General features: G+C 51.6%; 1 protein-coding gene across 3 annotated transcripts; it reads left to right on the top strand.

The window, feature by feature from the left end:
• Positions 1-6,459: 6,459 nt before the first annotated feature.
• Positions 6,460-25,113, top strand: TFAP2A (transcription factor AP-2 alpha; the record flags this gene model as incomplete). 3 transcript variants are annotated; one of them, XM_082045136.1, is made up of 8 exons in its annotated part: positions 9,473-9,526; positions 12,881-12,907; positions 14,170-14,604; positions 17,520-17,571; positions 19,507-19,738; positions 20,682-20,800; positions 23,112-23,253; positions 24,825-25,113. In XM_082045136.1, the coding sequence occupies 8 exons, from the start codon at positions 9,476-9,478 to the stop codon at positions 25,111-25,113; spliced, it is 1,347 nt and encodes a 448-aa protein (XP_081901262.1). The 3 variants fall into 3 exon arrangements, with proteins under 3 accessions (XP_081901261.1, XP_081901262.1, XP_081901260.1); XM_082045135.1 differs by lacking the exons at positions 9,473-9,526; positions 12,881-12,907 and adding an exon at positions 6,460-6,492; XM_082045134.1 differs by lacking the exon at positions 12,881-12,907 and having other exon boundaries at positions 9,476-9,526.
• Between the last annotated feature and the right edge of the window lie 1,537 nt (positions 25,114-26,650).

Below are 26,650 nucleotides of genomic sequence, written 5' to 3'. Positions count from 1 at the left end.
CCAATGTATCATATCATGTCAGCATGGATGCAACTCCACAGTATTGTTAGAGAAGCTGAGAGTTTCAAATGTGTGTGTCCAAGTTTAGCTATCAAACGGACTGGAAATGACCTGTTTTATAGACATCCCCATCACCTGCTGCTCATCTTAACATTGCTTTCCTGGCTATGGGACACATCGTCACCAGCAGTAGGAGGAGCGGATACTAGTCTGGTGGTTAGTTCAGTCCAAATTCTTGGTTTCCTTTCCTTCCCTTGATCTCCAGGAAACCAGCTGCAAGACCTTGGGGAAATTCCTTATCTTCCTCTTGCATCAGTTTACTTATCTGTAAAGCAGATAAACTAATAACACTGTACCTCTTGAGGGTTTGTTGAAGCTTATTATACAATACCGAGTGCTTTGAGAGGGAAGTCATTATAAAAACGACAGTGTTAATATGACGTGAACGGAACATGGAGGAGCCCCGTTCTGCTCCATGCAAGTTAGTGGAGCTCTGTTATTTGCTTTAGTAGAAGCTGGGATTTGGCCTGTGCTTGAATGACTTGCATTTGTTTTTCTTCTTGAATGCTAATATATAGCTGAGAGATAGCATTACAAGGAAAGCTCATTCCTGCCTATGTGTAAATATTTAGCAGCTGAATAGGCATTATGTAGCAGGGCACAGTTTCTATGTCTCCACAGTTTCTAAGGATGCTAGTACAGACTCATTCTAAGCTGCTACAGATCAGGAGATACACCTAAATTACCAGATCAAAATCCTTCTCATATAAGTGTACGCATACAGAATTTATTTTACTGGGCAATTAAATGTGTAAGATAAATATCCCTGGGGGAGGAGGGTTGTTTGAGGTTTCATGGCATATCTTATTATGGGCTCAGTTTCGAAATCTTTATCCAAGGAAAACTCTCCATGTAGAGACTTAACACTAGAGCATAACTTTGTGTTTCGTACTCAGGATATGTGCAGTTGGGTGGATATGTGCAGCTGCATCTGTGGATGGGGGGGTGGGTGGTGTGGTGTAAGGCAGTGAAGCTTTGCCTAAAGAAGCCATTCCTAGAACATTTATATTAGCAATAACACTTTGATCAGATAGGTAACACTGAAGGATCCTAGACAGCATACAGTTCCCTGAATTGTATCAAACAATTTTATTGCTGAAAAATTAAAAAGAAATATCAAATAAAATCTATTTGTAATTATTTTGGGGTGGCATGGTCAGTAAAACTGCAATCTACCACAACTATGACATTGTTGGCAAAATAGTTGCCTGTGTTTCAAGTGCAAAAGCTTTCTCTGAGGACATGTGAGCAGTCAGAATTGACTAGAGAATACTCCAATTGTATGTCTGATCTGCAAATGCAACTGATTACTTAAAACTAGGTGGGTGTTTGTTGTTTGTTTTTTGTTTGTTTTTTTTTCTGTTTAGGAAATGAAATGTACAATAGAAAAAGCGGCTAGGTTGTAGTAAACAAATAATCAGATCTCGGCATGCTTATAGTGGATAGATTTCTTTTTTTAAAGACAAAAGTGCTTAGTGGTTTTATTGTGCTTCACAAAAGAGACACATTCCTCACAAACGTTTGTATTTGAGATCATACGACCACTCCCCGAGGAATCCAAAAAAAGCTGAAGCACAGTTTTACACCACAAATGCTTTATTCATAGTGGTGGACTTTTTAGGAGCTCAGTTGCTGGAGATGGCAATGACAGTACCTAGCCCTAAAGGGCCTAGGTTGAGAAAGATGTATCTGGTGAAGCAGAATATACCTGTTATATTTCCATAGGACACCTATAGCATGGGAATGTGTACCATGTGGTTGCTCATGCAAACGCTGACTAGTCCTCAGTAGACGGGCTGTATTGGTACCACAGTGTGCGCTCACTTTTAACTCTCAATTACTTCCCGTTTTGCTTGTTTAGTTGCTTTAGTGTAGTTAGTTTAGCAAACAAATATTAAAGGAGCAGGTGAGACACGCGTGCTTCTTGAAAAGTCTTTGCTTTTTCTTCCTCCCCCAAAAAAGTTTTTATCTCGCTTCCAAAAAGTTGCACTCAGACTCCCCTCCTCCCCCGCTCCTTCATTTAGCATTGGAAAAAAATAGCTATTTATATGCAGAGCTGATGTTCAAATTGATCAGCCCCCTGACAACACTCCGGGGCTTCAAAGCGCCGGACCGGGGGACCGAGGGGTGTCTCTGTGGGGGGGGCCAGCAGAGGACGCGCAGAGGGGTACCGCAGTACCATATCCAGGGGCAAAGCATCCTCATCTTGCTCATCCTCCTCCTTCCGCTCCTCCGCGGGGGATGCGCAGGGGCACCGGCCACACCGCGTCCTGGCGCCGGCTCCGCGCCCGCTCCCTCGGCAACTCCACGCGTGACGCCCCACAGGCGGGACGCCTCGCATCTCCCTCCAAAGCGTGTCCCGGGGCAAAGCCGCGACGGTGGCAGCGAGAGGGGCACAGGGAGGGAAGGGGCATTGGTTTCATGAAGGCCCGGGAGCTGCTGAAGCGACCTGTTGCACTCGGTGATCTTCTCCCCCGTGGGAAACGGGCTTGAAGGAAAACAAACTCTGCTAAAACGGGTAGGCGGGAGACAGCACTGCAGGTGGGCCAGGGGCAGGTGGAAGCGGGCGGGTTTCTTCTCTTACCGTTTCTTTCCTCTCCTTCACACGCACGGAAAACTGGATCTGCCGGGAGGAGGGTTGAGACCGCTCCACGCCAGGAGCCGGCTCCCCCGCAGCACGGCAAAAAGGCGAGACATAAACTCCCAAATCAACCGAGGAAAAATCTCTGCGCTAACATCCGACAGGCAGCAGCCCCCCCTTTTCAGGCACCGGCCTCTCAAAACTAATTCAACCGTGTTGGACCGTAAAGTGCGAGGCGAGGAAGGGGGAGTGATGTCTATTTTCTTTATCTTTTTTCGCCTTTGTTTTGTTGGTTTTGGGCTGGGATGTGTTTGGTTTTTTATGTCCTGCTGGGGTTTTTTGCCCTTTTCCTTCTGCTCCCTCCTCTGCGCCAAGGTGCGCCCAGGAAGACGCCTCATCCCTAGGGCTGAGGCGACCCTCATCCAGGGGGCAACCCCTGCCCCGCTTCCCCACGTCCCCATAAAGTCGAGGACACCCATACCAACCTTAACCTCTCCTTTCTCCCTCCGAAAACACCGACGCCAGGAGTTCAGCCTGGGCAGGGGACAGGAGAGCCTTCCTCCCGACGGGGAACAAGCCCACCCCACCTCCAGCCGCAGCATTCGCGGAGCTCCCGCCCAGCCAGAGCACGGAGCTGCGCTTCTGCCGGCCCTGGCGCTGTCTGGGCTGCAAGTGGACCCACGGTCACAGGCCAGCCAGTGCCAAAAAATGAATTAAAAAAAAGGAAAAAAAAAAAAAAAAAAGGTGGCAGCGAGCCGGTGGAAATCAGCCGTGCCGAGCTTCTCTCCAGCCGGGCGACACTGAAGCAGGGAGAAAGATAAAGGAACTGTGCGAGGAATAACCAACCCTTAACTCCCCGCAGAGCATCGGGAGCCGGGTTTATCCCACCGCTCTTGCGGGTTCGCCCTGGGGGCAGGCAGCACAGGCAGGAGGGAAAAGGAAAGATCTGGCTGGCAGCTGGGGGCCGGGCAGATGCGGGTACTCCCGGCTCAGGGGTGCAAAGACTCGTCGGTAAGTCAGACCAGCTGGGGAAACTTGGCACTGCGCAGAGGAAAGCCCCCCCGAGAGCATCTCTTCCCCTCCTTCCTGGCTGGGAAGAGATGCGTGGCGAGGTTTAGCTGAAAGCGTGCTGCCGGTGGAGGGGAAAGGGAGCGGGGAGGGCTTTGTCCCGTCTGTTACCCGTGCTGTGACACACGGGCAGGGACCCAGCGCTTCCATCAGAAATAAATCAGAGGGGATGGAACTCCGCGGTGACTCTTGCCGATGCACCTGCCAAAATTACTGCCGAGCTGGAAACCAGTCGATGTGACAAGATGCGGGAGAAAATAAAAAAATCTGTATATGTCTTTGCTTTAAAATAGACAGTTTTGTCTGGAGAGATGTTTCCTCGGCTTCCTCTTCCCTTCGCACGGGGAGGAGGCAGGAGGCAGAACGAGATGACACACAGAGCTGGTACTTCAGGGGTGAGAGCAGTCCAGGGTGGGGTATTTTCAGACCCCTGCACCTTTACGTGTCGGATTTGCCCTCCAGGCTGCGAGGGAAAGGAGTCCTCTAAACGCCCGGGCCAGGAAAACTGAATTAACCCCCGAAGTGCTGTTACCAAGCAGCGCCCCAGGGAGAGGAAAAGGAGAGCTCCACATCCCCGGGGCTCTCCGGCATGCCCAGCCCATTCCCTTCTCCCCTGGGCTAAAAAAAGCGCAGGGATGAGCCCGATGCGAGCCAGGGCTGCCCCGTAGCCCTAAAAGCCCGGCTCCCACCCCGCAGGCGGGCTGTGCCGGGGCCGCCTCTCTGTCAAGTACCGCGGAGCACATTCGGGCTGTGGGACCTCGATCCTGACCGGGGAAATTTAACCCTGCGTGGGGAGCGATGGAGGCAGGGAGAAGGGAAAAATCCCAACGAGAGAACGGAAACGTGGCATCCAAGTTTACCGGCAACGTTTTGCCGAAGGCCAACCTCGAATCGGATTAATTCCCCGCCCCTCCCTGCAAAATAATAACCATTAAAAGTAGCATTTTAAGCAACCGTAACGGGAACAAAATTGCCGTCTCCCGAAGAGGCTCGGAGGGGCAAGGAAGCCGGGAAGCGGGGAAGGGAGAGACGGTAGAGTCCCAGAGTCACGAAATCTTCGTACATCTTCCCCATCTCTCTCTCTTTGCTGCACATCTTCCCCGAGCAAGAGCCTCCCCGGGCCCGGGGGGGTGGGGAAGGGGCAGGGCTGGGTAATTAAATTCCGGTGCCCGGCTAATTGCTGTAATTTGACGCTAACTGTACACCGCGGGCAGGCGCTGGGAGCGGCGGTGTGAAGCGCGCCTCGCACGGCCCATTGACCGCGTCCCGCCCCGCCGCCGCGCAGGACTCGCCGGTCCCCGCGGAGGTGGAGGCCGACCCCGGCCTGCTGGGCCAGGGCGGGTGGAAAGCGAAGCCCCGCAGGAGCCGAGGCTTCAAGTGCTGGCGGCCCTGGCACTCCCTCAGGACCGAATGGCTGCGGGTGCCGGCTCTCACCTCCCCCTTCACACCTGCCTGGAGACAGGGCCTGACCTTCAATCTGCAAGGTCTTTATCCCCAAGATCTTCGGGTGAGAGCAAGAGGGTGCATTCCCCTTCTCTTTACTGGAGGCTGAGACCAGCCTAGAACGTCAAGACCCCACCTGGCACAGCCTCATAGGTGGGCAGCAACATGCCCTGGCTTTTAGAAGGCCTCAAAGTGATCTGGGACACGATGACAAATTCTGTCCCTGAAATGCAATGGGCTTGCTGTGCAATTGCAAAGTGGAAATTAATTGCATCTCTCTACAAAATTCTGTAACTGGAGTACTGCCTCTCCCCGCTCCCACTGTGCCCAGATCCGGAGATGGGGCAGGGGCCCTGCTCCCTCTCTTAAGGGTTGTGAAATCAGAGTTGTGATACACTCTGGCAATTTCACATGGCAGTTCAGCATTTGAACGCCTGAGGGGAAACACGGGAGAGGACAAGGGGTGCAGACACCAAAAAGTCTAAGGGCTGCACAGACTGTCACAGGCCGGCTTCTCCTTGGGGGTGAAGGCATCTATCAGCTCACACAGCCCAGTGGGACAGACCGTGGCCTGCTGGGTGCTGCAGCCCCGGGTGCCACAACCACTGGACGCTGCTGCGCACCCCACTGCCTGACCCATATACCACGGGCTGGGAAGGTCGTCTGCATTTGGGGGCTCTTTGTTTCCCCCTGGACACCCCCACCTACTTGCAGTGTCTCTGTTACCCACTTGGGCTGGTTCAGTAGCCCCTGCTCTTTGTCTTTTTGGGATGCTTCATTATTATTATTATTATGATTATTATTATTATTATTATTATTATTATTATTATTATTATTATTATTATTATTATTGCTACGAGCACGCACTCAGTGGCAACTTGCTCCCGAGGAAACCTACCTGCCCCCTGGGGAAGGTGAGGATGGGGTCTCTCCCGTCCCCGCCCCGGCCGCAGGCACCCGGGCGGGTAGAGCTGTCCCAGCTCGGGGTTGGGGAAGCAGCGAGGAAGCGAAGTGAGCAGCTGCCCGGCGGCTGCAGCGCGCCCGGGGCACGCCCGGGGGCTGGCTGTGGCGGCGCACCCCCGGGGGAACGCGGGGCCGGACCGGGCGCCGTGGGAGTGCGGTGGCGGGGGGTGGCGGGGGGCAGCGCGGAGGCAGCGCGCAGGCGCGGGCAGGGAGCACACAGCTCTTTATGGCCAGGTGAGAGAGTCCCAGCTCAGGTAAGGGGAGGATTTACCCACAGGCATCCCGAGCGGGTGGCTTATCCTCGCAGTCCATGACCAGCAGGGATTTGGGGATCCGAAGCCAGAATGTCTATCCTTGCCAAAATGGGGGACTGGCAGGTAAGGCGACCCTCCTGCCGGGGGCGGGGGGGGGGTGTTTATTGTTATTTTAGGACCGGAGGCAGGGCAGGAGCGAGAAAGGTGACGGGCCGACGGCCCGGGAGGCAGCACCGCCAAACCTGGCACTAGGGTTGGTGATTTTGCGGCTCCCGGTACTGGAAGCTGCTCCCAGCCACCGGCGAGGCCCAGATGCAACAGGTAGAGAGCGGTGGTCTGGGGCCGGGAGGGGCGAGAGCTGCTCCGCCGCCGCCAGGGCTCTCCCAACCCGGCGTTGTCCCGGCCCTGGGCGAGCAGCGACCGCGCGTCGGAAACGGGCCGCGGGGGCTGAAATGTCGCTGTGCGCTCCCACCCGAGCCCGTCCCGTGCAAAAATAACGCTCCCGGGCCCTACACGCCAGTAGACGCTCCCGGAGCGCCCGTGGAAGGTGCTCCCGCGGGGATGAGCTGAAGGGAAGGGCAGCGGCCAAACGGGGAAAACGCGGCCCGCCGGGGCCTCGCCTAGCCCCGCGGACCCGGGGGGACCCACCCGCACCGCGGGCGAGCCGACACGTGTGGAGTTACGGCGGCTCCCAAGCCGGGAGAAACTTGGAAACCCTACAGCACCCTGATGTACTTCCACTTGGGCCGGGTCGCGGCTGCTTTGCCGGCTGATAAAAGGGGAGACGAACCGTACTGTTCAAACACTCGGGCTTTAATTACCAAACACTCCTTTCCCCCGCCCCGCGTCTCCCCAGGACAGTCCAGTTCAAGATGGGAGCCTAGATTATTTTTCTGCTCCCAGCTTTTCAAATCTCTCGACTAAGTCCTTATCCGGACTACCTTATTTTTATTTTTTTTAGGGTAGCAGTAAGCAGTCTGGAAAAAAAAAAAAAAAGAGATGCAGTAAACAAACATTTTAAATTATTTTTACATTTAGAACTGAAATATCTTTATCAGTTCGCTGCGGGAAAGCGATCAAAAGAGGATCTAATTTTTTTTTTTTTTTTTCACTTAAGTCAACTCTTATGTAATCGCACTTACGGGCTATCTGCCTTGAAATCTATTCCCGACTCTTCCTTACACCCCAGCCCTCCTTGCTCCTGCTCCCCGGCGCTGCGGGCCCCCCCCGCCGTGCCCGGCCGAAGGGGCCGGGCCGGGCGGACCCTCCGCGGAGCGCACAGGAGCCGCCTCCCGTTGCTCCATGCGGGTCTCTTAGGGAAAGCTGTCCTCTCCCCTCCTACCCCCGTACCCCAGTCGGCCCGGGGCTGGGGGAGAAGAGGGTCAAAGGCCGGGCCCTTTGGCCCACGGGAGTCCCGAGCGGCCGCGTGTGGGAAGCTGTCCCGGGTGGGAGGTTCTCCCGGCTGTCCCGGCTCCGCCAGCACGGCGCTAAGGGGCGATGGGCCCCTTCGTTACCCTCCTCCCCTCCTCTTTTTCTCATCTCACCCCCCCCCCCGGGGGACATTAACTAGGCTTAATCTGCCAGCTCCATTTGAACCTCAATAGGAGTAAAACCAACAATTTACTCTCCTGCCACTTACAGACAAAAGCACTGGTGAAAAAGAGCATCGGGGGGTGGAAGAAGGGGGAAGGGGAAAGAAAAAAAAATTCCATTTTGGGATGTAGATGTGCGTGTATGAAGGAGCAGGCCCGGGAGCCTGAAGGCTTTGCCGCCCTTCCTGGCGTGGGGACGCGTGCGCCGGGCCACCCGAGGGCCCATTGCGGCTCCCCCGCGGAGTGGAGGGAGTTCTTTGCTCCTGGAGGCAGTAAATTTTCCCCCGGCGTCGAGGGGTGGCCCCGGGGGGGTCTCCAAGGCCGACAGGGCAGGTTTTGCCGTTGGCAGTAAGAAGTTTCGGGGAGCGGCCGGGCAGCCAGGTGCTCATCCCCCCCACGCGTGGGGATGCCCACGGGCTTCGGGGGCCGCCTGGGGACCTGGCGGGCTTCCGGACCTGCGGCAGGCCGGACACGCAGGACCCACGGAGAGGAGGATGCTTCGCCGTTAGGAGCGGCGCGGAACAGCGAGAGAAAAATGAAGAAAATCGGGAAAACGGAGCCTTTCGGTGGATGGATCAAGGCTGGGAACACGGTGAAATAAAAGAGAATGGTGGAAAAGCAACCCCCGAGGAGGGCAGACTGAGCGCTCGCTTAGCGGCACATTGTTAAGCAAACGAAGCGCTCCACCTAAGAAAGTACCAAAGTTTTATTATGGTCATTGTTTTGTCCTTTGCTCAAGTACTTGCAAAAGACTTTTTGGCTCCTGCTGCATTTGCATTACTGCTCGCCCACTTCTATCTGGAAGGTTATGTTACGTTGAATCTGTATGGGTATATTTTTATATATGTATTTTGAAGACCAGTAGCCAACAGAATCGAGAGGAACAAAATAGTTCGCAGAAGAAAGAAGCTTTTCAAATATCCACCAAAAAGATCAAGTCAAAACCAGAGGGCAACAGAAGCCTCCGCAGGCAATAACCTCGTCAGAGCAAAACCCGAGTCTTGCTTTGGTTTCTTTAAACCTTGTTGGGGTAAAAAATAAAAACAAAAAAAAAAAGAGAGGAGGGGTGGCTTCATGGCTAGCCCCAAACACCGCAGATGAAGGGACGATCGCCTTTTTGATTTCGCTGGCCACTTTCCTCCCCACCGGCAGGCAGACAAGCAGGGCCTAATGCCCACTCCCCCCCGCCCCCGGGGCTCAGCGGGTTGGAGAAAGCACTTTAAAAAAAAAAATATATATATATATATATTTTGCTTGTGGGTCCTTTCTACCTGTGTCCAGCGCTGCAGGTTGTTGTGCTGGCGAGCAATTGGGCTGTTGTTGATATGCTAATGAGGCGATTAGGCTGTGGGTAAAGAGCTGGAAAAGCGAAAAGTTTCCACCATTAGAGGGAGATCTCCGAGCGCGGACGGGAGCGCTGCCGAGCCTCCGCCAGCCGCGCTCCCCACGCCGCCCCGGCACCGGCACCGTAGGGAAAGGCAGGGAGAATCAAATCCTCTCTCTCACGTCAATCCATGAAAATGCTTTGGAAACTGACGGATAATATCAAGTATGAGGAATGTGAGGTAAGCGCTTCCCCCTGCCGGGGCAAAGCCCCTGGCGTCGCAGATGCGAGCAGGAGTCTGCAGCACCCCTCCGACTCTCAGTTTCGCTTAGGAAAACTTCTGCTCCTTCGTCAGGCTTCCTTGCAGTCTTGCAGCTGGAGAGGGGTTGGGGTCCTTTCCTCAGGAACTTCTGGGCTTGTGGAAACCCGGCTTTGTCGGAAGTGTGCGAGGAAAGGCAGTCAGGATCCAGCAGCAGCCTGGTCTATAGGTAGATCCTCCGTAGACAAGGCTCTGTAGGATGCTACACTCATCCATATGGGTGGATGGATAGATGGATGGATGGGTGAATGAATGGACGGATGAATGAATGAATGAAACGCAAAGAGACAAAGGGGAGAGAATTATTCTTACACGCCAGGTACCCGAGGCATTCCAATAAATTGGCTCAGAACCGACGACTTAATTCAGGCTTTTCGATGTGGCTGCGGGTTGAATATATGGAGCTGCGCAAATTTGCAGCGGTCAGCTACCGAACTGAAATCACGGGTCTGGGAGTGGCGTTCCCCCAGCTTTCTAATTTTCAGGGCCATACTCCCACGGCTTTGAGTAATAATATTTTAACGGCTTGGAAAAAATTAAGATCCCCCTAATTTGGCTTTGGAGCCGTTCAGGAAGATTGTATGCACGCATCTCTGTGTGTCTGCGTGTGAATACATATTTTCAGAAACAGGCGAGTGTCTTTTATTCTGACAAAAAGGAGAAGAGGAAACAGAAGAGCGATGCCCAGGACTCTCGCCTAGTCTCAAACCAACGAATACTATTGTCACCCGTTTCGCAAAAGTTGCTTGTGCAGTGTCTTTAAACCGCGCAATAAAGGACTCCACTTCGCAAATGAACGCAGTTACTTGGTCGTGACCCACGCGGGAAGGTCTCCCCAGCCTCGATGGAGGCTTACCGACATGCATGTCTGGGTCGAAGGGGAGACCACCCTCCCATCCGATCCTTACGCTGATTTGGGCGACGCCGTAGCTTAGGAAAGGGACAGAGGACTCGACAGATTCACCGACGACTAAATGATTTGATGGTTTAGTCCCGAATCGAGGAGTTTGGATTAAAGCTGTCTCCCGAAGTGGGAGCTGAGCTCTTAGAGGCATTCGCTGGCGGATGCTTAATTTCTGGGAATGAGGTGTCAAGGATGTGTTTTTGTGATTTTTTTTTTTTTTTCAACCGGAAAAAAGAAATTATATATTTTATATTGCTCAGCTGGATTTCGGGAGGAGAGCATGTCTCTCTCCCTCCATCCCCCCCAGGATCGGTGTTCAAGTGTGCACACGCGCGAGCACGCGGATTTCACCGCAAACGGCATTTGTTGCCTTGTGTTAATGGGACTTTGCACTGAGGTGTTACTAAACACGGAGGGAGCAGCGGCTGCTGCCCCGGAGGCCCGCTGGCTTTTGTGCGTGCGTGCGCGGTTGCCTTTTCGCGATTTTCTCGGGTGGGGATGCGAGGTGACTTCTAGAGAGGATGGAAAAAGACGGTGGCTTTACCCTGGCGGGGATTGGACCTGTCTTTAAAAGGAAAGAAAAAAAAAAAAAGAAAGGCGGAATAAAAGCCCGGCAAGCCGTGCTCAGCGCCCGGGGGGCCGGGAGCAAGCGGGCGGAGCGCGGGGCCGGGCGCCGGCGGCGCGGAGGCTGCGGCGGGGCAGCGGCGGCGGCGAGTGGAGCGGTGCCTGTTTGAGGGAGTTGTTTGGGAGTTGCACAGCCAGTCCGACGGGTTGCGCCGGAGCCCCGGCTTGTCTGGGCCGGGAGAAGCGCTCGCCTTGCCTTTTTTCCCGTCTCCCTCTCCCCCCCGCCACGTCCCTCCCGCCTTCCTTCCCTCCCCGCCTCGCCGCCTCCTGCCTTTTCCCCCCGTCTTTTCACGGGTCCTGCGAAAGGGGGGCCGCGGGGAGCCCGCCGGATGCTCCTTGGGCTCCCCAGCCCCCCGGCCCCGGGCTCCCACCAGCCTCGGCGCTGGGCTCGAACCGAAGGAGGAGGAGGAGGAGGGCTGGCACCCAGAAGGGGAGACACCCAAAAAAACTTTCCCAGCCGGTTTCCGGGACGCGGGGCACGGAGGCGAGCCGGCTCGGCGGCGCGGGACGGCCGCCGCGGGGGCAGCGGCGCGGGGAGCCCCTCGGCGGGGCGCCGTCGAGGCATGGACGGGGCGGCAGCGGCGGGCGGTCCCGCGGAGCCCACCCCGCGCAAAGGCGGCGGCAGCAGCGGCGCGGCCGAGGGCGGAAAGAGCCAGGCGGGGACCCAGGAGCCGATCTTCTCCATAGGCTTTGAGGCCGGCTACACGCAGCAGCAGCCGCAGCCCGAGGTGCGCCCGCGCCGGACCGCGGAGCTGGGGGCAGAGGGAGGCGGCTGGAGGGGGGAAGGAAGGAGGGGAAGAGAAGAGGAGGAAGGGGGGATCCCGCGCCCCCCTCCCCTCTCTTCTGCCTGTCTCTCCCACCCATTGCCTCCCCCCCACCACCCCCCTCCCGCACCTCCCTCCTGGCTCCCACCCTCTCCTTCTCTCCGGATCTCTTTCTCTTTCACTTTTGCATGCCCTGCAACCTTTTAAAATGTTGCCCCTTTCCTGTGATTCGTCAGACGCAGCAGCATGTCCCCCCTCTCTCTCTCCCGCTCCCTCTCTCTCCCTTTTTGTCTCTCTCTTGCTCTCCCTCTCCCCCATCTCTGATTAGATACACTGATTCTTCATTCAATGGACGTCATTTAGAACTGGCTCTGCCTTGAGTTGCCTTCTCGCTTCACGCTCGATTTCCAGCCATTCTTCCCTTATTAAGTATTCGTGTAATATTAATAGTCATGAATATCTGCTATTAGGAGTCTCCAGGAAGGCAGCAGATCTGTTATTAGGAGCTCAAGTGAAGCAGCAGCTAAGTCAAAGGAGAAAAAGAAAGAGACAGAGGAAAAAAAAAAAAGGATTAAGAAACAAAACCACACACGCTAAAAACAAACCAAAACAAAACAAAAAAAAAAAAAAGAAAAAAAAAAGGCGCAAAACAAAGGAAAAAAAAAGAAAAAGAAAAAAAAACCAACCAACTTTGCCTCCTCACACCACGCCAGGATAGAGAGCTCGCCTTGGCAACACCCGATGAAGGGCAGCAGAGATCGGTGCAAGTTCTGATGGATTATAGCGGCGCTCCCGTGGTGCAGGAGCAGCCCCGGCGCCCCGGTCCCGCCGCCCGCGCCTAGCGCCGGGCTCCGGCCGCGCTCCCTCCGCGCCCGCGCCGCACCCGCGCCCGCGGGGCTCCGCCGGGGGCTGCGCGCTCCGCCGGTCCCTTTCCTCTGCCTTTTTTTTTTTCTACTTTGACTTGTAACCCCCGAATCTTCGCAGATGTTAGTACACAGTTTTTCGGCTATGGTGAGTTGCTTCACGTTTCTCTTGGAGGGGGTTTGGTGTGTGCTGGGTGTTGCTATTGTTGTCGGCGGTGGCGGTCGGGATTCGCACGCAGCTTTTCTGAGAGGGCTTTTTTCCTTTCTTTCGTTTTTATAAATTGAGTGGCTTATTTTTTATTTTTCCTTTTCTTTTTCTTTTTTTCATTTCCTTTTTAATTTTTTTTTTGGTCTGCTTAGAGCGAACGGCAAAAGGCTTTGCTTGGACCCCACCTCTTCGATTTCTTCACCTTGCCACCTGCAAGCGGGATATTTTCAGCTTTCTCGTTTTCCTTTTTCGGGGTCGTGGCTTTTCTCCTTGAATCATCCTCTTCCTCCGTAAACGCCATACCTTTTTTTCACGGACGTACCCGTGGTTTCCTCTTCCCGGCTGAGGGAGCCGGCAAAGCCGTACCTAAACGCCCGGGCGCATTTCGGTGCCGCTCGTCCGTCGGGGCGGCTAGGCTCGGGGCGGCGCTCCCCCCCGCCTGCCCGGCGCATTCCTCCGCTTCCCCGGCGCCCCGGCCGCCGCCACTGCCCCCTCCCCTCCGAAATCGCCCACTGGCGAGCTCGGCCGGGCACGGGGGCGGCTCTCCCCGTAGGTGGGGGGCCGTGGCAATGCCTTCTCCTTGAAACATTTGTAAAACTCGCGGGTGGAACGACCGGTTTGTTCAGAGTCTATTTCGGCGTCTTCTGGTAACAAAATGGCAGTGGGCTTGGATTTTCCAGGGTTTTCTTGGGATGCGTTATCGGTAATCCCAACGACAGTATTTGTCTCGGTTCTGTCCGGGGTCAGCGGGAGGATTTCGGGTCGTGGTCGAATTTTTATTTTAATAATGACCGCCTATGAATTATTCTTTTTATCTGGGGGAAATACCTGCTTCTGAAATGCCGGGGCGCGATCTGTTGGGAATCCACGCTGTATCGTCGCAATGTTTTATTAATTATTGTGAGCAGTCCTGTTATAATTATTACTATTATTGCCGTTATCATTATTCCCGTTATTATTTAAAAAGAGAGACTGCTTCGTAATTGTGTGCTAAGGGAAATCAGAGGCAGAGGAATGCCCAGGTCTGCTCCTCTTCACCTCGGAGTGGACGAATTGCCCATCTTTGTTTGATAGGTGAAATTCGCAAGCAGATTTTAAGGAGAAACAGTTTGATTTTATCTTTGTTTCTCTTTTCTCTCCCCCTCCTTTTCCCTCCTCCTCCCTCCCCCCCCTCCCCGCTGCCCCCCTCCCCCCCCTTTCAGGAGCGCCACGACAGTACCAGCAACGGGACAGCCCGGCTACCCCAATTGGGGACCGTGGGTCAGTCTCCCTACACCAGCGCCCCACCGCTCTCCCACACCCCCAACGCCGACTTCCAGCCCCCCTACTTCCCCCCACCTTACCAGCCCATCTACCCCCAATCTCAGGACCCCTACTCCCACGTGAACGACCCCTACAGCCTCAACCCCCTCCATGCCCAGCCGCAGCCCCAGCACCCAGGATGGCCAGGACAGAGGCAAAGCCAGGAGACGGGGTTGCTCCACACGCATCGGGGTTTGCCCCACCAGCTTTCGGGGCTCGACCCACGCAGGGACTACCGGCGGCACGACGACCTGCTGCACGCCCCGCACGGGCTGAGCTCTGGACTGGCCGACCTGCCCCTCCACTCCATCCCCCACGCCATCGAGGACGTGCCGGTAAGAAAAAGAGGCCGCCCCGGGGCCCGTTCGTCCCTCTACCCCATCCTCCTCCCCGCGGGAGACGAACTTTGGGAAGGGAGGTGGCCACCCCAAAAGAAAGAGGGAGGGAAGAGGAGAACCCCCATCCAGGGAAAGGCGAAGCCCCCACCTAGAACAATAGGTTCTTGCAGCTCGCCCCTGCATGACACCTCCCCGCTAACGCGCCCGCTAAAATATAAATAAATCAAATTACTGTCATCGTTAACAGTATCTTTCCTTCTCAATGACAATAAGCTGTTACGATTGGAAGAATATATAATATCACCACAGGGCCGTGCATTTGGGAATTTCTCACTGCCTTGGGAAAAACATGAGTCTGAAACGCAAGATTTCATTAAATGTCCTCCCAGGCAAATGTAATGGGGGGGGGAAAAAAAAAGTGGGTGAAAGTGGCCTAAGAAGGAAAAATCGGTTTCCCGTGATTGCAGAATTGGCATATGGGATAACAACCTCCAAAGTTGTAAGAAGATATGGGCAGATCCTCTTCTCTAAAGGAATTAATTGACAAATCAGGGAAGAGGTATATTAAAATGCTGCCTTATTCTTTTAACAGCAGTGCAAAGGGATGACCTCATAAATCATTAGCTATAGGTTATCAAATTCGAGCCAGACCTGCTACACCTATATTAAATTAAATGTTGGGAGCCTATTGGAGGATGCATTATTTGGGGGACCTAATTCTGTTATCGATAAACACAGATTTTTTAAAAAAATATTTCTAATTAAGCATGACATTAGCACACTGGCTATTTACAAAGCAAGCCAGGGCTATTGTTTGGTTAGGAAGGTGGCCTTATACAACGTGATAGGTCATGATAAAAGTTCATCTTCCAGGATTTCTCCCTGAAAATGGAATTAGAACATGCCAATAAATTCATTAAAGCCCAAAGAGCTTGTGAAAAGGTACTGGAGCTGCTCGACTTGCAGGAGGAAAGAGGAGAAGGGAACTGTGGTATCTGGATGTGATTTTTGCTCAAATGCCATCCCAAATTACAGGATCAAATATTACAACAAAATATTTGCTGACAGTTTAATGAGTACAGTTTCGTGTTGCAAGGATAATGCTCAGATGAACTTTCCTATTTTTGGGGGTCATTTTGAAATCTTTTGTAAATTATACTCGGGAAAAATAGTGAATTTATTACAGCCCTCATCTGGCTAAATTAGCCACAGAAAATTGCTGGTTATGTTTAGCAGTTTTGCAATAAACGCATACATTTCCCAAAGTGGAGGATTTACTAAGCAATTTGGACCCGTTAAAAGCAGGTCGATTCTTTAAACTTGATATAAAATAACATGGAGGCAATAGTAAGAATAAACCAATTTGTTGACTGCAAGCTCCTGACTGCTGTAGGAGGAACATGACCTAAAATGTTCTCTGGAATTCTCCCTCTCCTCAGTGGCTCTCAGTGGCAGTGGGCTGATTTGGGAAGCCTCCTCTGCAGATATTTTAAGTACAAATCTTTTCATTTGCCTTTCAAGGATCTATGAATTAATAGCATTGCTATAATTTGTGAAAACAAAATGCCATCTGGTTTAAATCCTTAAACCAGCCCAGACATTTTTTTCCTCTGTAAAACCGAATCAGCAGGCTACATGAAGAAAAGCATAAAAATAAGAGGCTGTATCTTTTAAGAGTATTTTATCTAGTTGTTAAAAAAAATCCTTTACAGGAATCTGAATCAGGAAAGGTAGTTTTTGGATTTTTCTGTTGCTGCAACAGTTAACCTTTAATAAAAACAACCACTAAATATTTAAGAAAATAAAGTAGATGGTGAAAATTATTTAATCATAAATATCTCTGTGGGATTTTAAACTTAACAGTCCTCTCTGTATGGAATATGTGTAGAAATAACACAAATAAAAGTATTATGCCACACTACATTTACTTTATGGGTTTAGGGTGCATGCATAAAGGGATCATATTTCCCCATATAGTTAAAACGCAAGAACTGCAGCAGTAGTCATTTCTGAACATTTCTCAATTTAATTATACTTAAATCCAGAAGCACTTTAGGCAAGTTACAAATGAGAGCATTGAGTATAATAAAACCTGTAATAAAGCAACTTAGTACCATCCACCCGGAATCATTGAGATCAGGCACAATTAACAGGAGCATAAATCCAAGACAGAATGGAAAATGTTAGAATCAGTATTATTGTTGGACAAAGACTAGAGAAGGAAGTAATAGTTTTTTAAATGGTAATGCCTGGGTTTTGTAACGATTGCAAAATCTTCTATCTCAGCAGCACTGGTGTTAATTTGTAAACACAGCCAGACATTATATTGCCTGTCAGTTTTTGGAATTAGAAAACATGATTTGACTTTCTAATCACGTCGTGACTCCACCGCGCGAAACCCAGCTGTAGCCGCGACCGCGGAACCTGCGAGGGGACAATAGTGGAGCAGCGCGGGGTGCGTGGGGCAGTCTGGGGCCGCCCGCCGGGACCTCCCGGCCCCGCACGGGTCCCCCCTCCTTTGTGCTTTCCCTCCGGCGGGCGCGGGAGCGCCGGCGGGGAAGGGCCGCGCCGGGCCGGGGCTGCTTCCCGGTGAGGAGGGAAGGGCACGGTGAAGGGAGCCCGCAAAAGCAGGAGGCCACGCGGGGGTTTGGCTCGGTCGGGCAAGCCCCAGGGCTCTGCGGATGATTATTTTTTAAATTTATTGTGGAACGAGGGATGAATGGGAAGGGATGCAGGATTCCTCCCGATAAAGGAAATCCTCCCCAAATCCCATCTCCCCGCCCCACAATATCTGTTTTTTCCCTCCCCACACCGTGCCCGGGGAGGGGGACACAACTTCTCCCGCACCCCAGCCCTCCCCACCTTCTGTTGTGGTTGTACATTTACATCCCTGCCTGTTCCTTTTGTTGCAGCACGTAGAAGACCCCGGTATTAACATCCCAGATCAAACTGTAATTAAGAAAGGTAAGCCGTTTCCTTGCGCATACCAAACATGTCGTTACAGGCTAGGGACTACTCGCAGGGAGGACTTACTCGGCCTCCCCCCACCCCCGCCGGCCCTGGGCTCCTTCCTCTGGCACATACTGTTGGCCAAAAGATTGGAGGCAGAGAAAGAAAACGGGCTATGTGGGTTTAACCCACTTCTTAAATAGGCGCGTTATGCTGGGTACTTTAATTATTGTTGTCGTTAAAGAGGAAAAATGTTAGCAGGCAATCTAGAAAATCTAAGCCGATATTTTAGTGCATTAGCAAACAATTCGGTTTCATGGTTTGCCCCATGCATCTGGCTGAGCAGCATGGTTTAATCGTTGTTGGTAAACTGGGCTGTGAAGGAGAAAACGTTGTTCCAGCCTTCCTCGGGTTTTCTTATTTAAATCACGGCGGTGATGAGGTGGGCTGTTGGTGAACAAGGGACGAGTTTCTGGAAACTGATGTCTGTTAGTCAGGGCTATTTGGTTTTCATTGGCTTTGTGAGCTTGCTTTGCTTGGTATCGATTGAATTGCTTGGAAGCTGGACCCCAAATCGTGCGAAATATTTTTGGCGTGTTTTCACTCAGCTCTCTTTTCCTGTCTTTTTTTTTTTTTTTTTTTTTTTTTTTCGGACGACCGAACGATAGGGAAAGGTGGCACAGGGCAGTTTGCAAATGAGGTTCTCGGTGGAAAGGGAGTGTTGAGAGCTGCTGTTTGAGTAAAACTGGTGGGGCAGAAGTCATAGCTACCTCCTGCCTGCTCTGAGGGGTGCTGTGCCTGTGCAGCCGCCTGGAATTTGGGTACTCCGGCCCCCAGCAGAGCAAGGTGGAGCCGTACAGAGCCTCTTTCCTCTCTAATCCTAATCGCTGTACAGCCAGTGAGCTCAAAGTTTCATTTTTCCTCTCCTGTCTGTGAAGCCTTTGTCACGTCAAATTAGATGTGCAAGGGATAAATCTTAAGAGATGCTCTTTCCAAGTCGACATGATAATTGGCTCTTTTATTAGTAATCTCAAGAGTTCGTTTAACTCTTGTTGTATCTATTAGCCTTCCCAGAGCTATTAATGTCACAAGTGATCTATCCAAAACGGAGGGAGCCCCCCGCTCGGTTGGGCTGTGCCCGCGAAGGGTAACGGGGTAGGACGGAGGAAGGGAAGTCGACCGCACGCCCGCGGCCGGGACCCGAACCCGGCGGGCACCTCACGCCGAACCGGCGCCTCCCCGCCAGCCGCCGCTGGGCAGGGGCGGCCCGCCCGGGGAGGGACCAGGCTTTATTTTGGGCAGCGACCGGCGGTGGCGGCCGGGTGCTGGCGGGGCGCGCTCCGCCGCCGGGGCACATGCGTGCCGGCTCCTCGCTGCGTGTTGGTTTTTTTCACGTGGAAAGGTTTGCGCTGAAGAGGCAGCGAGGCGGGCTGACCGGCGCTGTCCCCGGGGGAGACCCTGCCGGTACTCCAGAGCTTCTCTCTGTCGTGTACGGACGCCCGGCCGGCCGGTTGTGTCCCTCCCCCCGTTACTCCCTGCCCTCCGCGGGCACGGCAGCCGGCGGCACCCGTTGCGGGCCGGTCGTGCCCCTGACGTCCAACACGGCCGGTACTGACGTGCTTTAACAAACAGCCATTAGCCCTCCGACGGCGCTCCGCGCTGGGGTGTGGGAGAGGACAGCGCGGGGGGCCGCCGGGTTATTTTTAAGTTTCTTTGCTGCGGGTCGAGGGTTGCCCCGCTCTCCCCCTGCTCCTCCCGGCGAGCGGAGCGGTGCCCCCGCCGGCCGCCCTGCCCTCACCTGCCCCCGCTCCCCCCCGCCCCGTAGGTGGTGCGGGGCCGGGGCTGGCCGCGGCCAGCGGCTCGGGTGCCGCCAGTGGCGGCGGCGGCTTCCCCATCCCCGGCTCCCCGCCCGCTCCTCACCCTCACCTCCCTGCTCCTCCCTCCCTGCAGGCCCCGTGTCCCTCTCCAAGTCTAACAACAACGCCGTCTCCTCCATCCCCATCAACAAGGACACGCTCTTCGGCGGGGTGGTGAACCCCAACGAGGTCTTCTGCTCGGTGCCGGGCCGCCTCTCGCTGCTCAGCTCCACCTCCAAGTACAAGGTCACGGTGGCGGAAGTGCAGAGACGCCTCTCGCCGCCCGAGTGCCTCAACGCCTCCCTGCTGGGCGGAGTGCTGCGGAGGTGAGGGGCGGGGGAACACGAGGAGGCGGGGTGGCGGCGGCGGATAACGCCCGCTGCCGGGCCGGGCCGTGCGGGAGAGAGGGGGGGAGGACGAGGAGGAGGGATGGGGATGGTGGAGGTCGGGGGGGGGCCACTCGCCGCTAGGGGTCGGGACGTGCGCGGCCGCCGGGGCAGCGCGGCGGGGGGCGCTGTAGCCATGGCAACGCACAGCCTTGTGTGGCCCCCGCGCCCCGCTCGGGGGGCCTAAGACCGGTGCCCAGCACGCCCTGTGTGTGTCCCCAAACCACAGTGATGAACCGCCTCCCCATCTCAAACATACACAGACCTCCCCCGGGAGCGGGGAGGTTACCGGCAGGTGCCTAGCTGCAGGTACCCACCCTGCTGCCCGCTGCCCTGGGCCTGCGACCTCACCCAGGCAATTACGCAGTGCCCGGTCAGGGAATAACATCCACGATTAATTAAATCAGCTCCCACCTCCACAGCCTGGTTTGGCCAAGCTATGCCAAAAAGCTGCAGATGGGCCACATAGGGACTAGCATGAAGGCAGCGATGCTCTGTGGCGGTTATGTGGCACCCAGGCCACTACCTGGGGGCACAGGGAGATGTTCCTCCTGGATCCATGGCACCTTGGAGGCTCAGATGGCTGCCTCAGGGGTCCACCCCAGGTCATGACATGCCCTGGGCTTCCTGACAGCCTGGGGGCTGATTCGATCCTTAGTGAGGACCCCCATTCTCTGCACGTGGAGCCACCCAAAACCTCATCCCTATGTCTGACACTCAGCAACACCCGCTTTTCAGCCCCCACAACCATGTCCCCCCCCGAACCCCTTTTATACCCCTCTGCGGGAAGACAATACATCTCAGGGATCCATGGGCCGGAGCTGAAGTGAAAGCAGGTGCCCATCGCTGGCCCCATGTCTTAGTGCTTTTTTGTGCGGAGCAGGGCGAAGTCTAAAAACGGAGGGAGATCTCTGAGAGAGAAACTGGACAAAATAGGATTAAACCTGCCAGCTGGGAGGCGTAAAGCTGCTAACGTTACCTTGCTCACGTCGCTAGTGGAGGGTAAGTGACTCAAAGAGCCATGAGGGCTCATTTGGAAAATGTGCCTATTGCATTTACCTAATGGGAGAAGAGTTGGTGTTGGGCTGTTTTTGTTTTTTTTTTTTTTCTTTCCCTTGAGTCAGTGCTGCTTGTTGGAAATTGGAAGTGTGTTATTTTCTGTGCCTTGGAAAAATATGTTAATTGTCTGCCTTTGGCTTTTGTTTTAACCTGGAACGGACTTGGTGAGTCCTGCAGACTCAGCATTGCATTCCACCATTTACTTACTTCTAAATCTCTGAACTAAATGTTTTCTGGGCTCCATCTTGCTCCCTCATTCAAGTGAGTAATACCCCCTCCAGAGTAAGTGGATCTCACTGGGAGCACATGGGGAGGATCCCTGTGAGCAGGGGCTGTGGGTTCAGACCCCTAAGAGACCCTTGATTGTCAAGTTGGAAGTTACAGGGAGCAGAGCCTCTAATGCTTCACTGCTGTCCTTCTGCCACAGGTGGACAACCAAGCAATTTTAAATGTCAAAAACTGCAGCTACTTTAAGTTTGTTCTCCCTCCCAGCCTGCAGCCACATAACAGTAAATCATTTAAGTTTTCTGACATCTGCATTTGAGAAATGCGTGACCATTACTTCCTGAATTAATTTGGGAATCCTTGACCTCAGCCATGAATTAATGGTGTCCTGAAAGCCTCAAAGTTGCACCACCGCCACCCCCCACTCCCTTTTGGTTCTCATTTTCAGAACACATGTTCCCTTGGCTAAATCATTCTCTACTTTGCTCGGGCCAGAAAAGGTGCAACTTAACTTTTAAGGCCTTGGGATGTCCTATGCTGTCAGAATTGGGAGGCGGGAAGCTCAAGAGTTTGCAGTCATTTACTTTTGAAGCAGTTGCTGTGTCAGACCACCTGGCACAAAGCAAGCCCAGGGCCTGCAAACAGATCCTCCTCCTTTCCCCTTGCTTATGGGTTCAAAAACATTTTAGACCTATTCAGTCTGCAAAGCGCTTTTAAGCTGAGCTTGAGCTGCACAGGTTTACCTTAAGTTTGGTTGTGTAGGAGGGGATTTGTTGCTTTGTTTTGTTGTCACTTTGCATTCTTTGAGAAATGTTTCATGTTCAAAGGGATGGGGAAAGAAGTGCTGTGCAATGCCAGACTTTTTTTTTTGAACACCGGGATTAGCGGCTGCACTATATTTACATGGCGTGAAAATTACTGTGTCTCCATGTTCTTGAAAAGGCTTTGCAATCGCATCCACGGGCTGTAGTAAAAAATCACAAGGGGAAAACTTGTAAAAAGTCTAGATTTGGTAGATGCTTAACATTATTTGTGATCTTAATGAATATGGAGAAGGTTTTATGGTAATCTATTGTTCTGTTTGGCTTTCACATACAAAGGCTTTAAAAGAATGATTAAAAAAAAAAAACAAACCAAAACCAGAGGCCTGATCTCCACATAGCTTGTTGATGGTGGCTAATTTTGGGGGGGGTGACAGTATAAACAGTGCTGGGGCTTTGAGTCTTGTAGCGATGAGGCAGTTTCTAGAGTACTGTTATTGTTTATGATCCGCTCCATTTTATGGAAACAAGCTCACTGGACTGAGGCTTTGAAGCTCTAATTGGCGCATGCGTTCTTCCGGAGCTGGAGCTAATGGCAGGAAGCCCTGCAGTAAAAACCAACTGGTTCAGGAAATTAAAACCAAAGATTTGAAAATCAACAAAACAGACAGACTCGGTGGAATGACCCTAAAATTCTCATGGTTAATCGTTTGGGGGTGAACATATAATTATATGCGATCAAGTTAAATTTTAAACACTTAGCTGTTTAATGCATTTTATTTAGAAGAGCTCTAGGAGTAATTATGATCAATATTAATCACTGATGCATTGCAAAAGAGTACAGAGAGGTGGCTGAGGCAAACAAACATTTCCAGAGTAAATAGCAGTGAATAAAATGTATGTAAATGGCTGTATATAGGTATGGATATGTAAATGTAGGCACACATTCTAGGTGGAATGAAGCCTGCCTGTCTAAAAGTATCTGATAGTCAATGTAAACTTTAAAAAATCCTTTTGCGAGATTGTTGTGAAAATACACGTTTGCATTGCCCTGTGTTGACTATGGCAAAGAAAACTCCTGCAAGATAAGATGCGATTAGCATTTCTTACCCTACCTTCTTCAAATAAAATAAGTCTGAGCCTTTTAGAAGAAAAAAGCCCAAGTAGAATGTACTGCTTTTTTTTCCTAATGGATTTTTGCCTCTGTGCAATGTGTACTGATGAGCTGTGTGTTTCCCTCCCATCCCCACCCATGCCTCCCTTTTCAGGAGAAGCAGTACATCTAGCTAGAGATTTTGGGTATGTTTGTGAGACAGAATTTCCTGCCAAAGCAGTAGCTGAATTTCTCAACCGACAACATTCCGATCCAAACGAGCAAGTCACAAGAAAAAACATGCTTCTAGCTACAAAGTAAGACATTTACCTTTCTGGCACGTTGTTCAGAAGTGAGGGGAGGGCGACAAACTCGGGTTTGGGGCTTTTATTTGTGTTTGTCACATAGCCACTGGCTGATGGTTCTGCAAATGGTAAGGGGGTATATTTTCCCTCCTACTATAGGAGAACTCTATAACTCACTTAGGTTTCCATCAAGTCAGTTAGTGATGATTACCTCGAAAGTGAGTCGTGAAAAATGTGGGTGGATGTTTAGTTAAAGAAAACGCAGTAATTCTTCAGAGCAAAACATTTCCCAGGTCTTTTCACTTTGCTTATCAATTTAGGTAGAAGGGGCAGGCTTCCCATTGACAGTAAAATAAAACTGGCACATTAAACTGATTTCAGTTCATTAAAATTGGCAATGGTGCTTTCTGCCTTAGCAGCTCAGTTACTTAGTGAATATAGGGATATTAAAAATATATTTTAAATGACAATCTGTATGCAGTTAAAATGCTAGTGGAGTTGATCATTGGCGGGGCTTCCTAGACTTCCAGGTGGTGTGTGAAAAGAAAATGATCGTTTTGATATGTTTGCTGGAAATTAAAAGGGTTGTTTAGTAGCCCTTAATTACCAATGGAGGTGTCACCAAAGGGCACAGTGCCAGAGGGCGCATGCAGAAGATGGGAGCCGCTTTATGGCTGGAAGACATTAATGCGGCTTTTAGAATACAAACTGTTTAAACGCGCCTCTCAGCTCTCTCGCTATAAGGTGTGTTATTTCCCCGACCATTTGTTCAGCGAGTGGATGATATAACCTAACTTCTGCACCATGTCTTCATGTCCTCTCTTCCCACCTCCCTGGAAGGAAATTTCCAGACCCCAGTTAGCGTCAGCTTTCCCCTCTGTAGCAAGGTCCCTTTGGATTTGGAGGTAGAGAGATGTACATATATAAATGTTTCAGAATACCCTAATTTAAAGTCTGGATTCCCCTCTCTGCCCTCGCTCTTTCTTCCTGACACACAGGTGTGTTTTTGCCTTGTGAGGGAAGAGGCCCGTGCCTCTACTCCAGTTCCAAAGGAAAAAAAGATCTTCCAAAATGTAGATAAATCCCTAAACCTCCCTTTGGGTATTGCACGCCATCTATTCCCCTCTGCCTAGCTGGGGAACTTTAAACTGCTTTTCTGTGATACCTAAAATATTTTATGGTATCATCTGCTCCACAAGGCGCTGCTGGGCAGGGACGTGTGTTTGTGGAGGCCTGCACTCTAAGGGTCGGTGGGGATAGCTGGGAGGTGTGTGTGCATCTGCCTGCCTGCTATTTTTCTGTGTGTTGTCTGGGGCCGGGGTATGATGTGCGTGTAAGGTGAAGGGAAGAGGTTTGTGCATGCCAGAGAAGCATGAGAATTAGGGGGAAGGATGTGTAGAGGAGAGGGAGAGGTGAGAGAGAGTGAGTCTACGCTCGGGGGCAGCAGCCCCCTTGATCCAGGGGCTTGTGTAACCTGGCAGGGAGCACACACAGACTTTGCTGCCGCCAGTGATGGTTCATTTCTCTCCCTCTCTCTTCCACTCCCTCTCTCCCTCTGTCTCTCTGCTCCATTTGTGCTACAGACAGATCTGTAAAGAGTTCACCGACCTGCTGGCTCAGGACCGATCTCCCCTGGGGAACTCGCGGCCCAACCCCATTTTGGAGCCAGGCATCCAGAGCTGCCTGACCCACTTCAACCTCATCTCACACGGCTTCGGGAGCCCGGCGGTGTGCGCGGCCGTCACCGCCCTGCAGAACTATCTCACCGAGGCACTCAAGGCCATGGACAAAATGTACCTCAGCAACAATCCCAACAGCCACACAGACAACAGCACCAAAAGCGGCGACAAAGAGGAGAAGCACCGAAAGTGAGGATCCCCCGAACACACTCCTCTCCCTTCCCCCTCATAGCTCATCGATCCATTCATCTCCCTCCTCCCTCTTCTCTGCACCCAGCACCCCAGGCTACAGCAACAGAATGAGCGTCCTTCTGCCAATCCTGTTCTCTTGACTCTGCAGGACTGCTGTGCCCTCTCCCCACACCCCTTCCCAGCATCCACGGTTCCATTTGTTCCCGCTTAACTTCCCCCCCCTTCTCCCCACTGCCACCACCGTTTTACCCCAGTTTGGAGCCTAAGAGAACAGAACAGGGGGACGGAGCCAGCAAAGAAAAAAAAGTTCTGTCTTGAGTTTGTGAACTTTTTTTAAAAAATAATACAAAAGGAGGGAAAAAAACCCACAAAAAACCACAAAACAAAAAAAGGACTTTTTTTTCTAAAAATATATATATAAAAAATAAACAAAAAGAAATAAATAATACTTAAAAAAATTCTATGAGCTTCACCGGACTGAATCACCACCTTCCCTTACATAAACGTCAGTTAAGATTGTAGCCATATTAAAAATGAAAAAAAAAAGGCGAAAAAAGTGCAACAGCAAACAAACAAAAGGCAAAAAGGACTGATGATATTTTATCAGTATTGTGAATAAACTTGAACACAAAACACAAGCAGTTCCATGTCATATCTTCAGTTGTAGAACTTTTTCCTGTCCAAGGTAAAGCGACCAACTTGAACTTTCTATTGCAACACGATTCACGGTTATTATATAAGGGAATCAGTGTTCATGTATGTATATATTTATTTATGTGTAATTTAATGGGAATTGTAAATATGGTGAGTCTGTTTTAAGCCTTTTTTTATTTATCTGGTGATCTCGTTTACCTCTTGTTTAGTGGGTTTTAAATCTTCCCCTCTTAGTTCATCATGTGGTTCATGGTACTTATTTAGATATCGGAGGTTTTTGGGGGGTTTTTCTCTGGGATTCATCATTTTTAGCCCTGTTGTAGCATGTTAAAGGCGACAATGAAGCAGCTGAACAAATAAAGAACCATGAATTTTTATATATAATTAGTATGACATTTAGTTTCTCATTGAAGATAAAATAAAGTGATGTTGGACCCTGGCAAGGTTTTTAAACATGTTAGTGGTTTTACAACCCTTATGTGTTGTGGAAAATGAAAGAAGTTATTTTCATCCACTGTCCTCCTAAAAGCACCATCAGAGCAATAAATTAATATTGTCTTTTAAAACAATATTTAGCTTTTCTTTCTCCCCCCCCCTTTTAAAAATTTCTCCCTTCTTTTGTTTTTTATTTTTCGTCTTTTTTCTTTTTTTTTTTTTTTTTTTTTTTACAAAGAACTTAAAACATTCGGGACCACCTGGTATCCTGTATTTCCACTGGCCATATTGGAAGCAGTTATAGTTGTATTGTATTGAGTTGTGCCGGCAGTAGTTTCCATGCCTGTCAATGTATCATAGTCCTTTGTTGCCCAGATAAATAAATATTTGATACGCTTTATGTCGATTTTTTTATTCAGTGGCTGTCTTTACCCAGGCGTATTTTTGTT

This window comes from Streptopelia decaocto (genome assembly GCF_964273445.1).
Source record: "Streptopelia decaocto genome assembly, chromosome: 2".
Lineage (NCBI taxonomy): Eukaryota > Metazoa > Chordata > Aves > Columbiformes > Columbidae > Streptopelia > Streptopelia decaocto.
The sequence above is the reverse complement of the archived record's forward strand: the minus strand, read 5'-3'. Positions and strand labels throughout refer to the sequence as shown.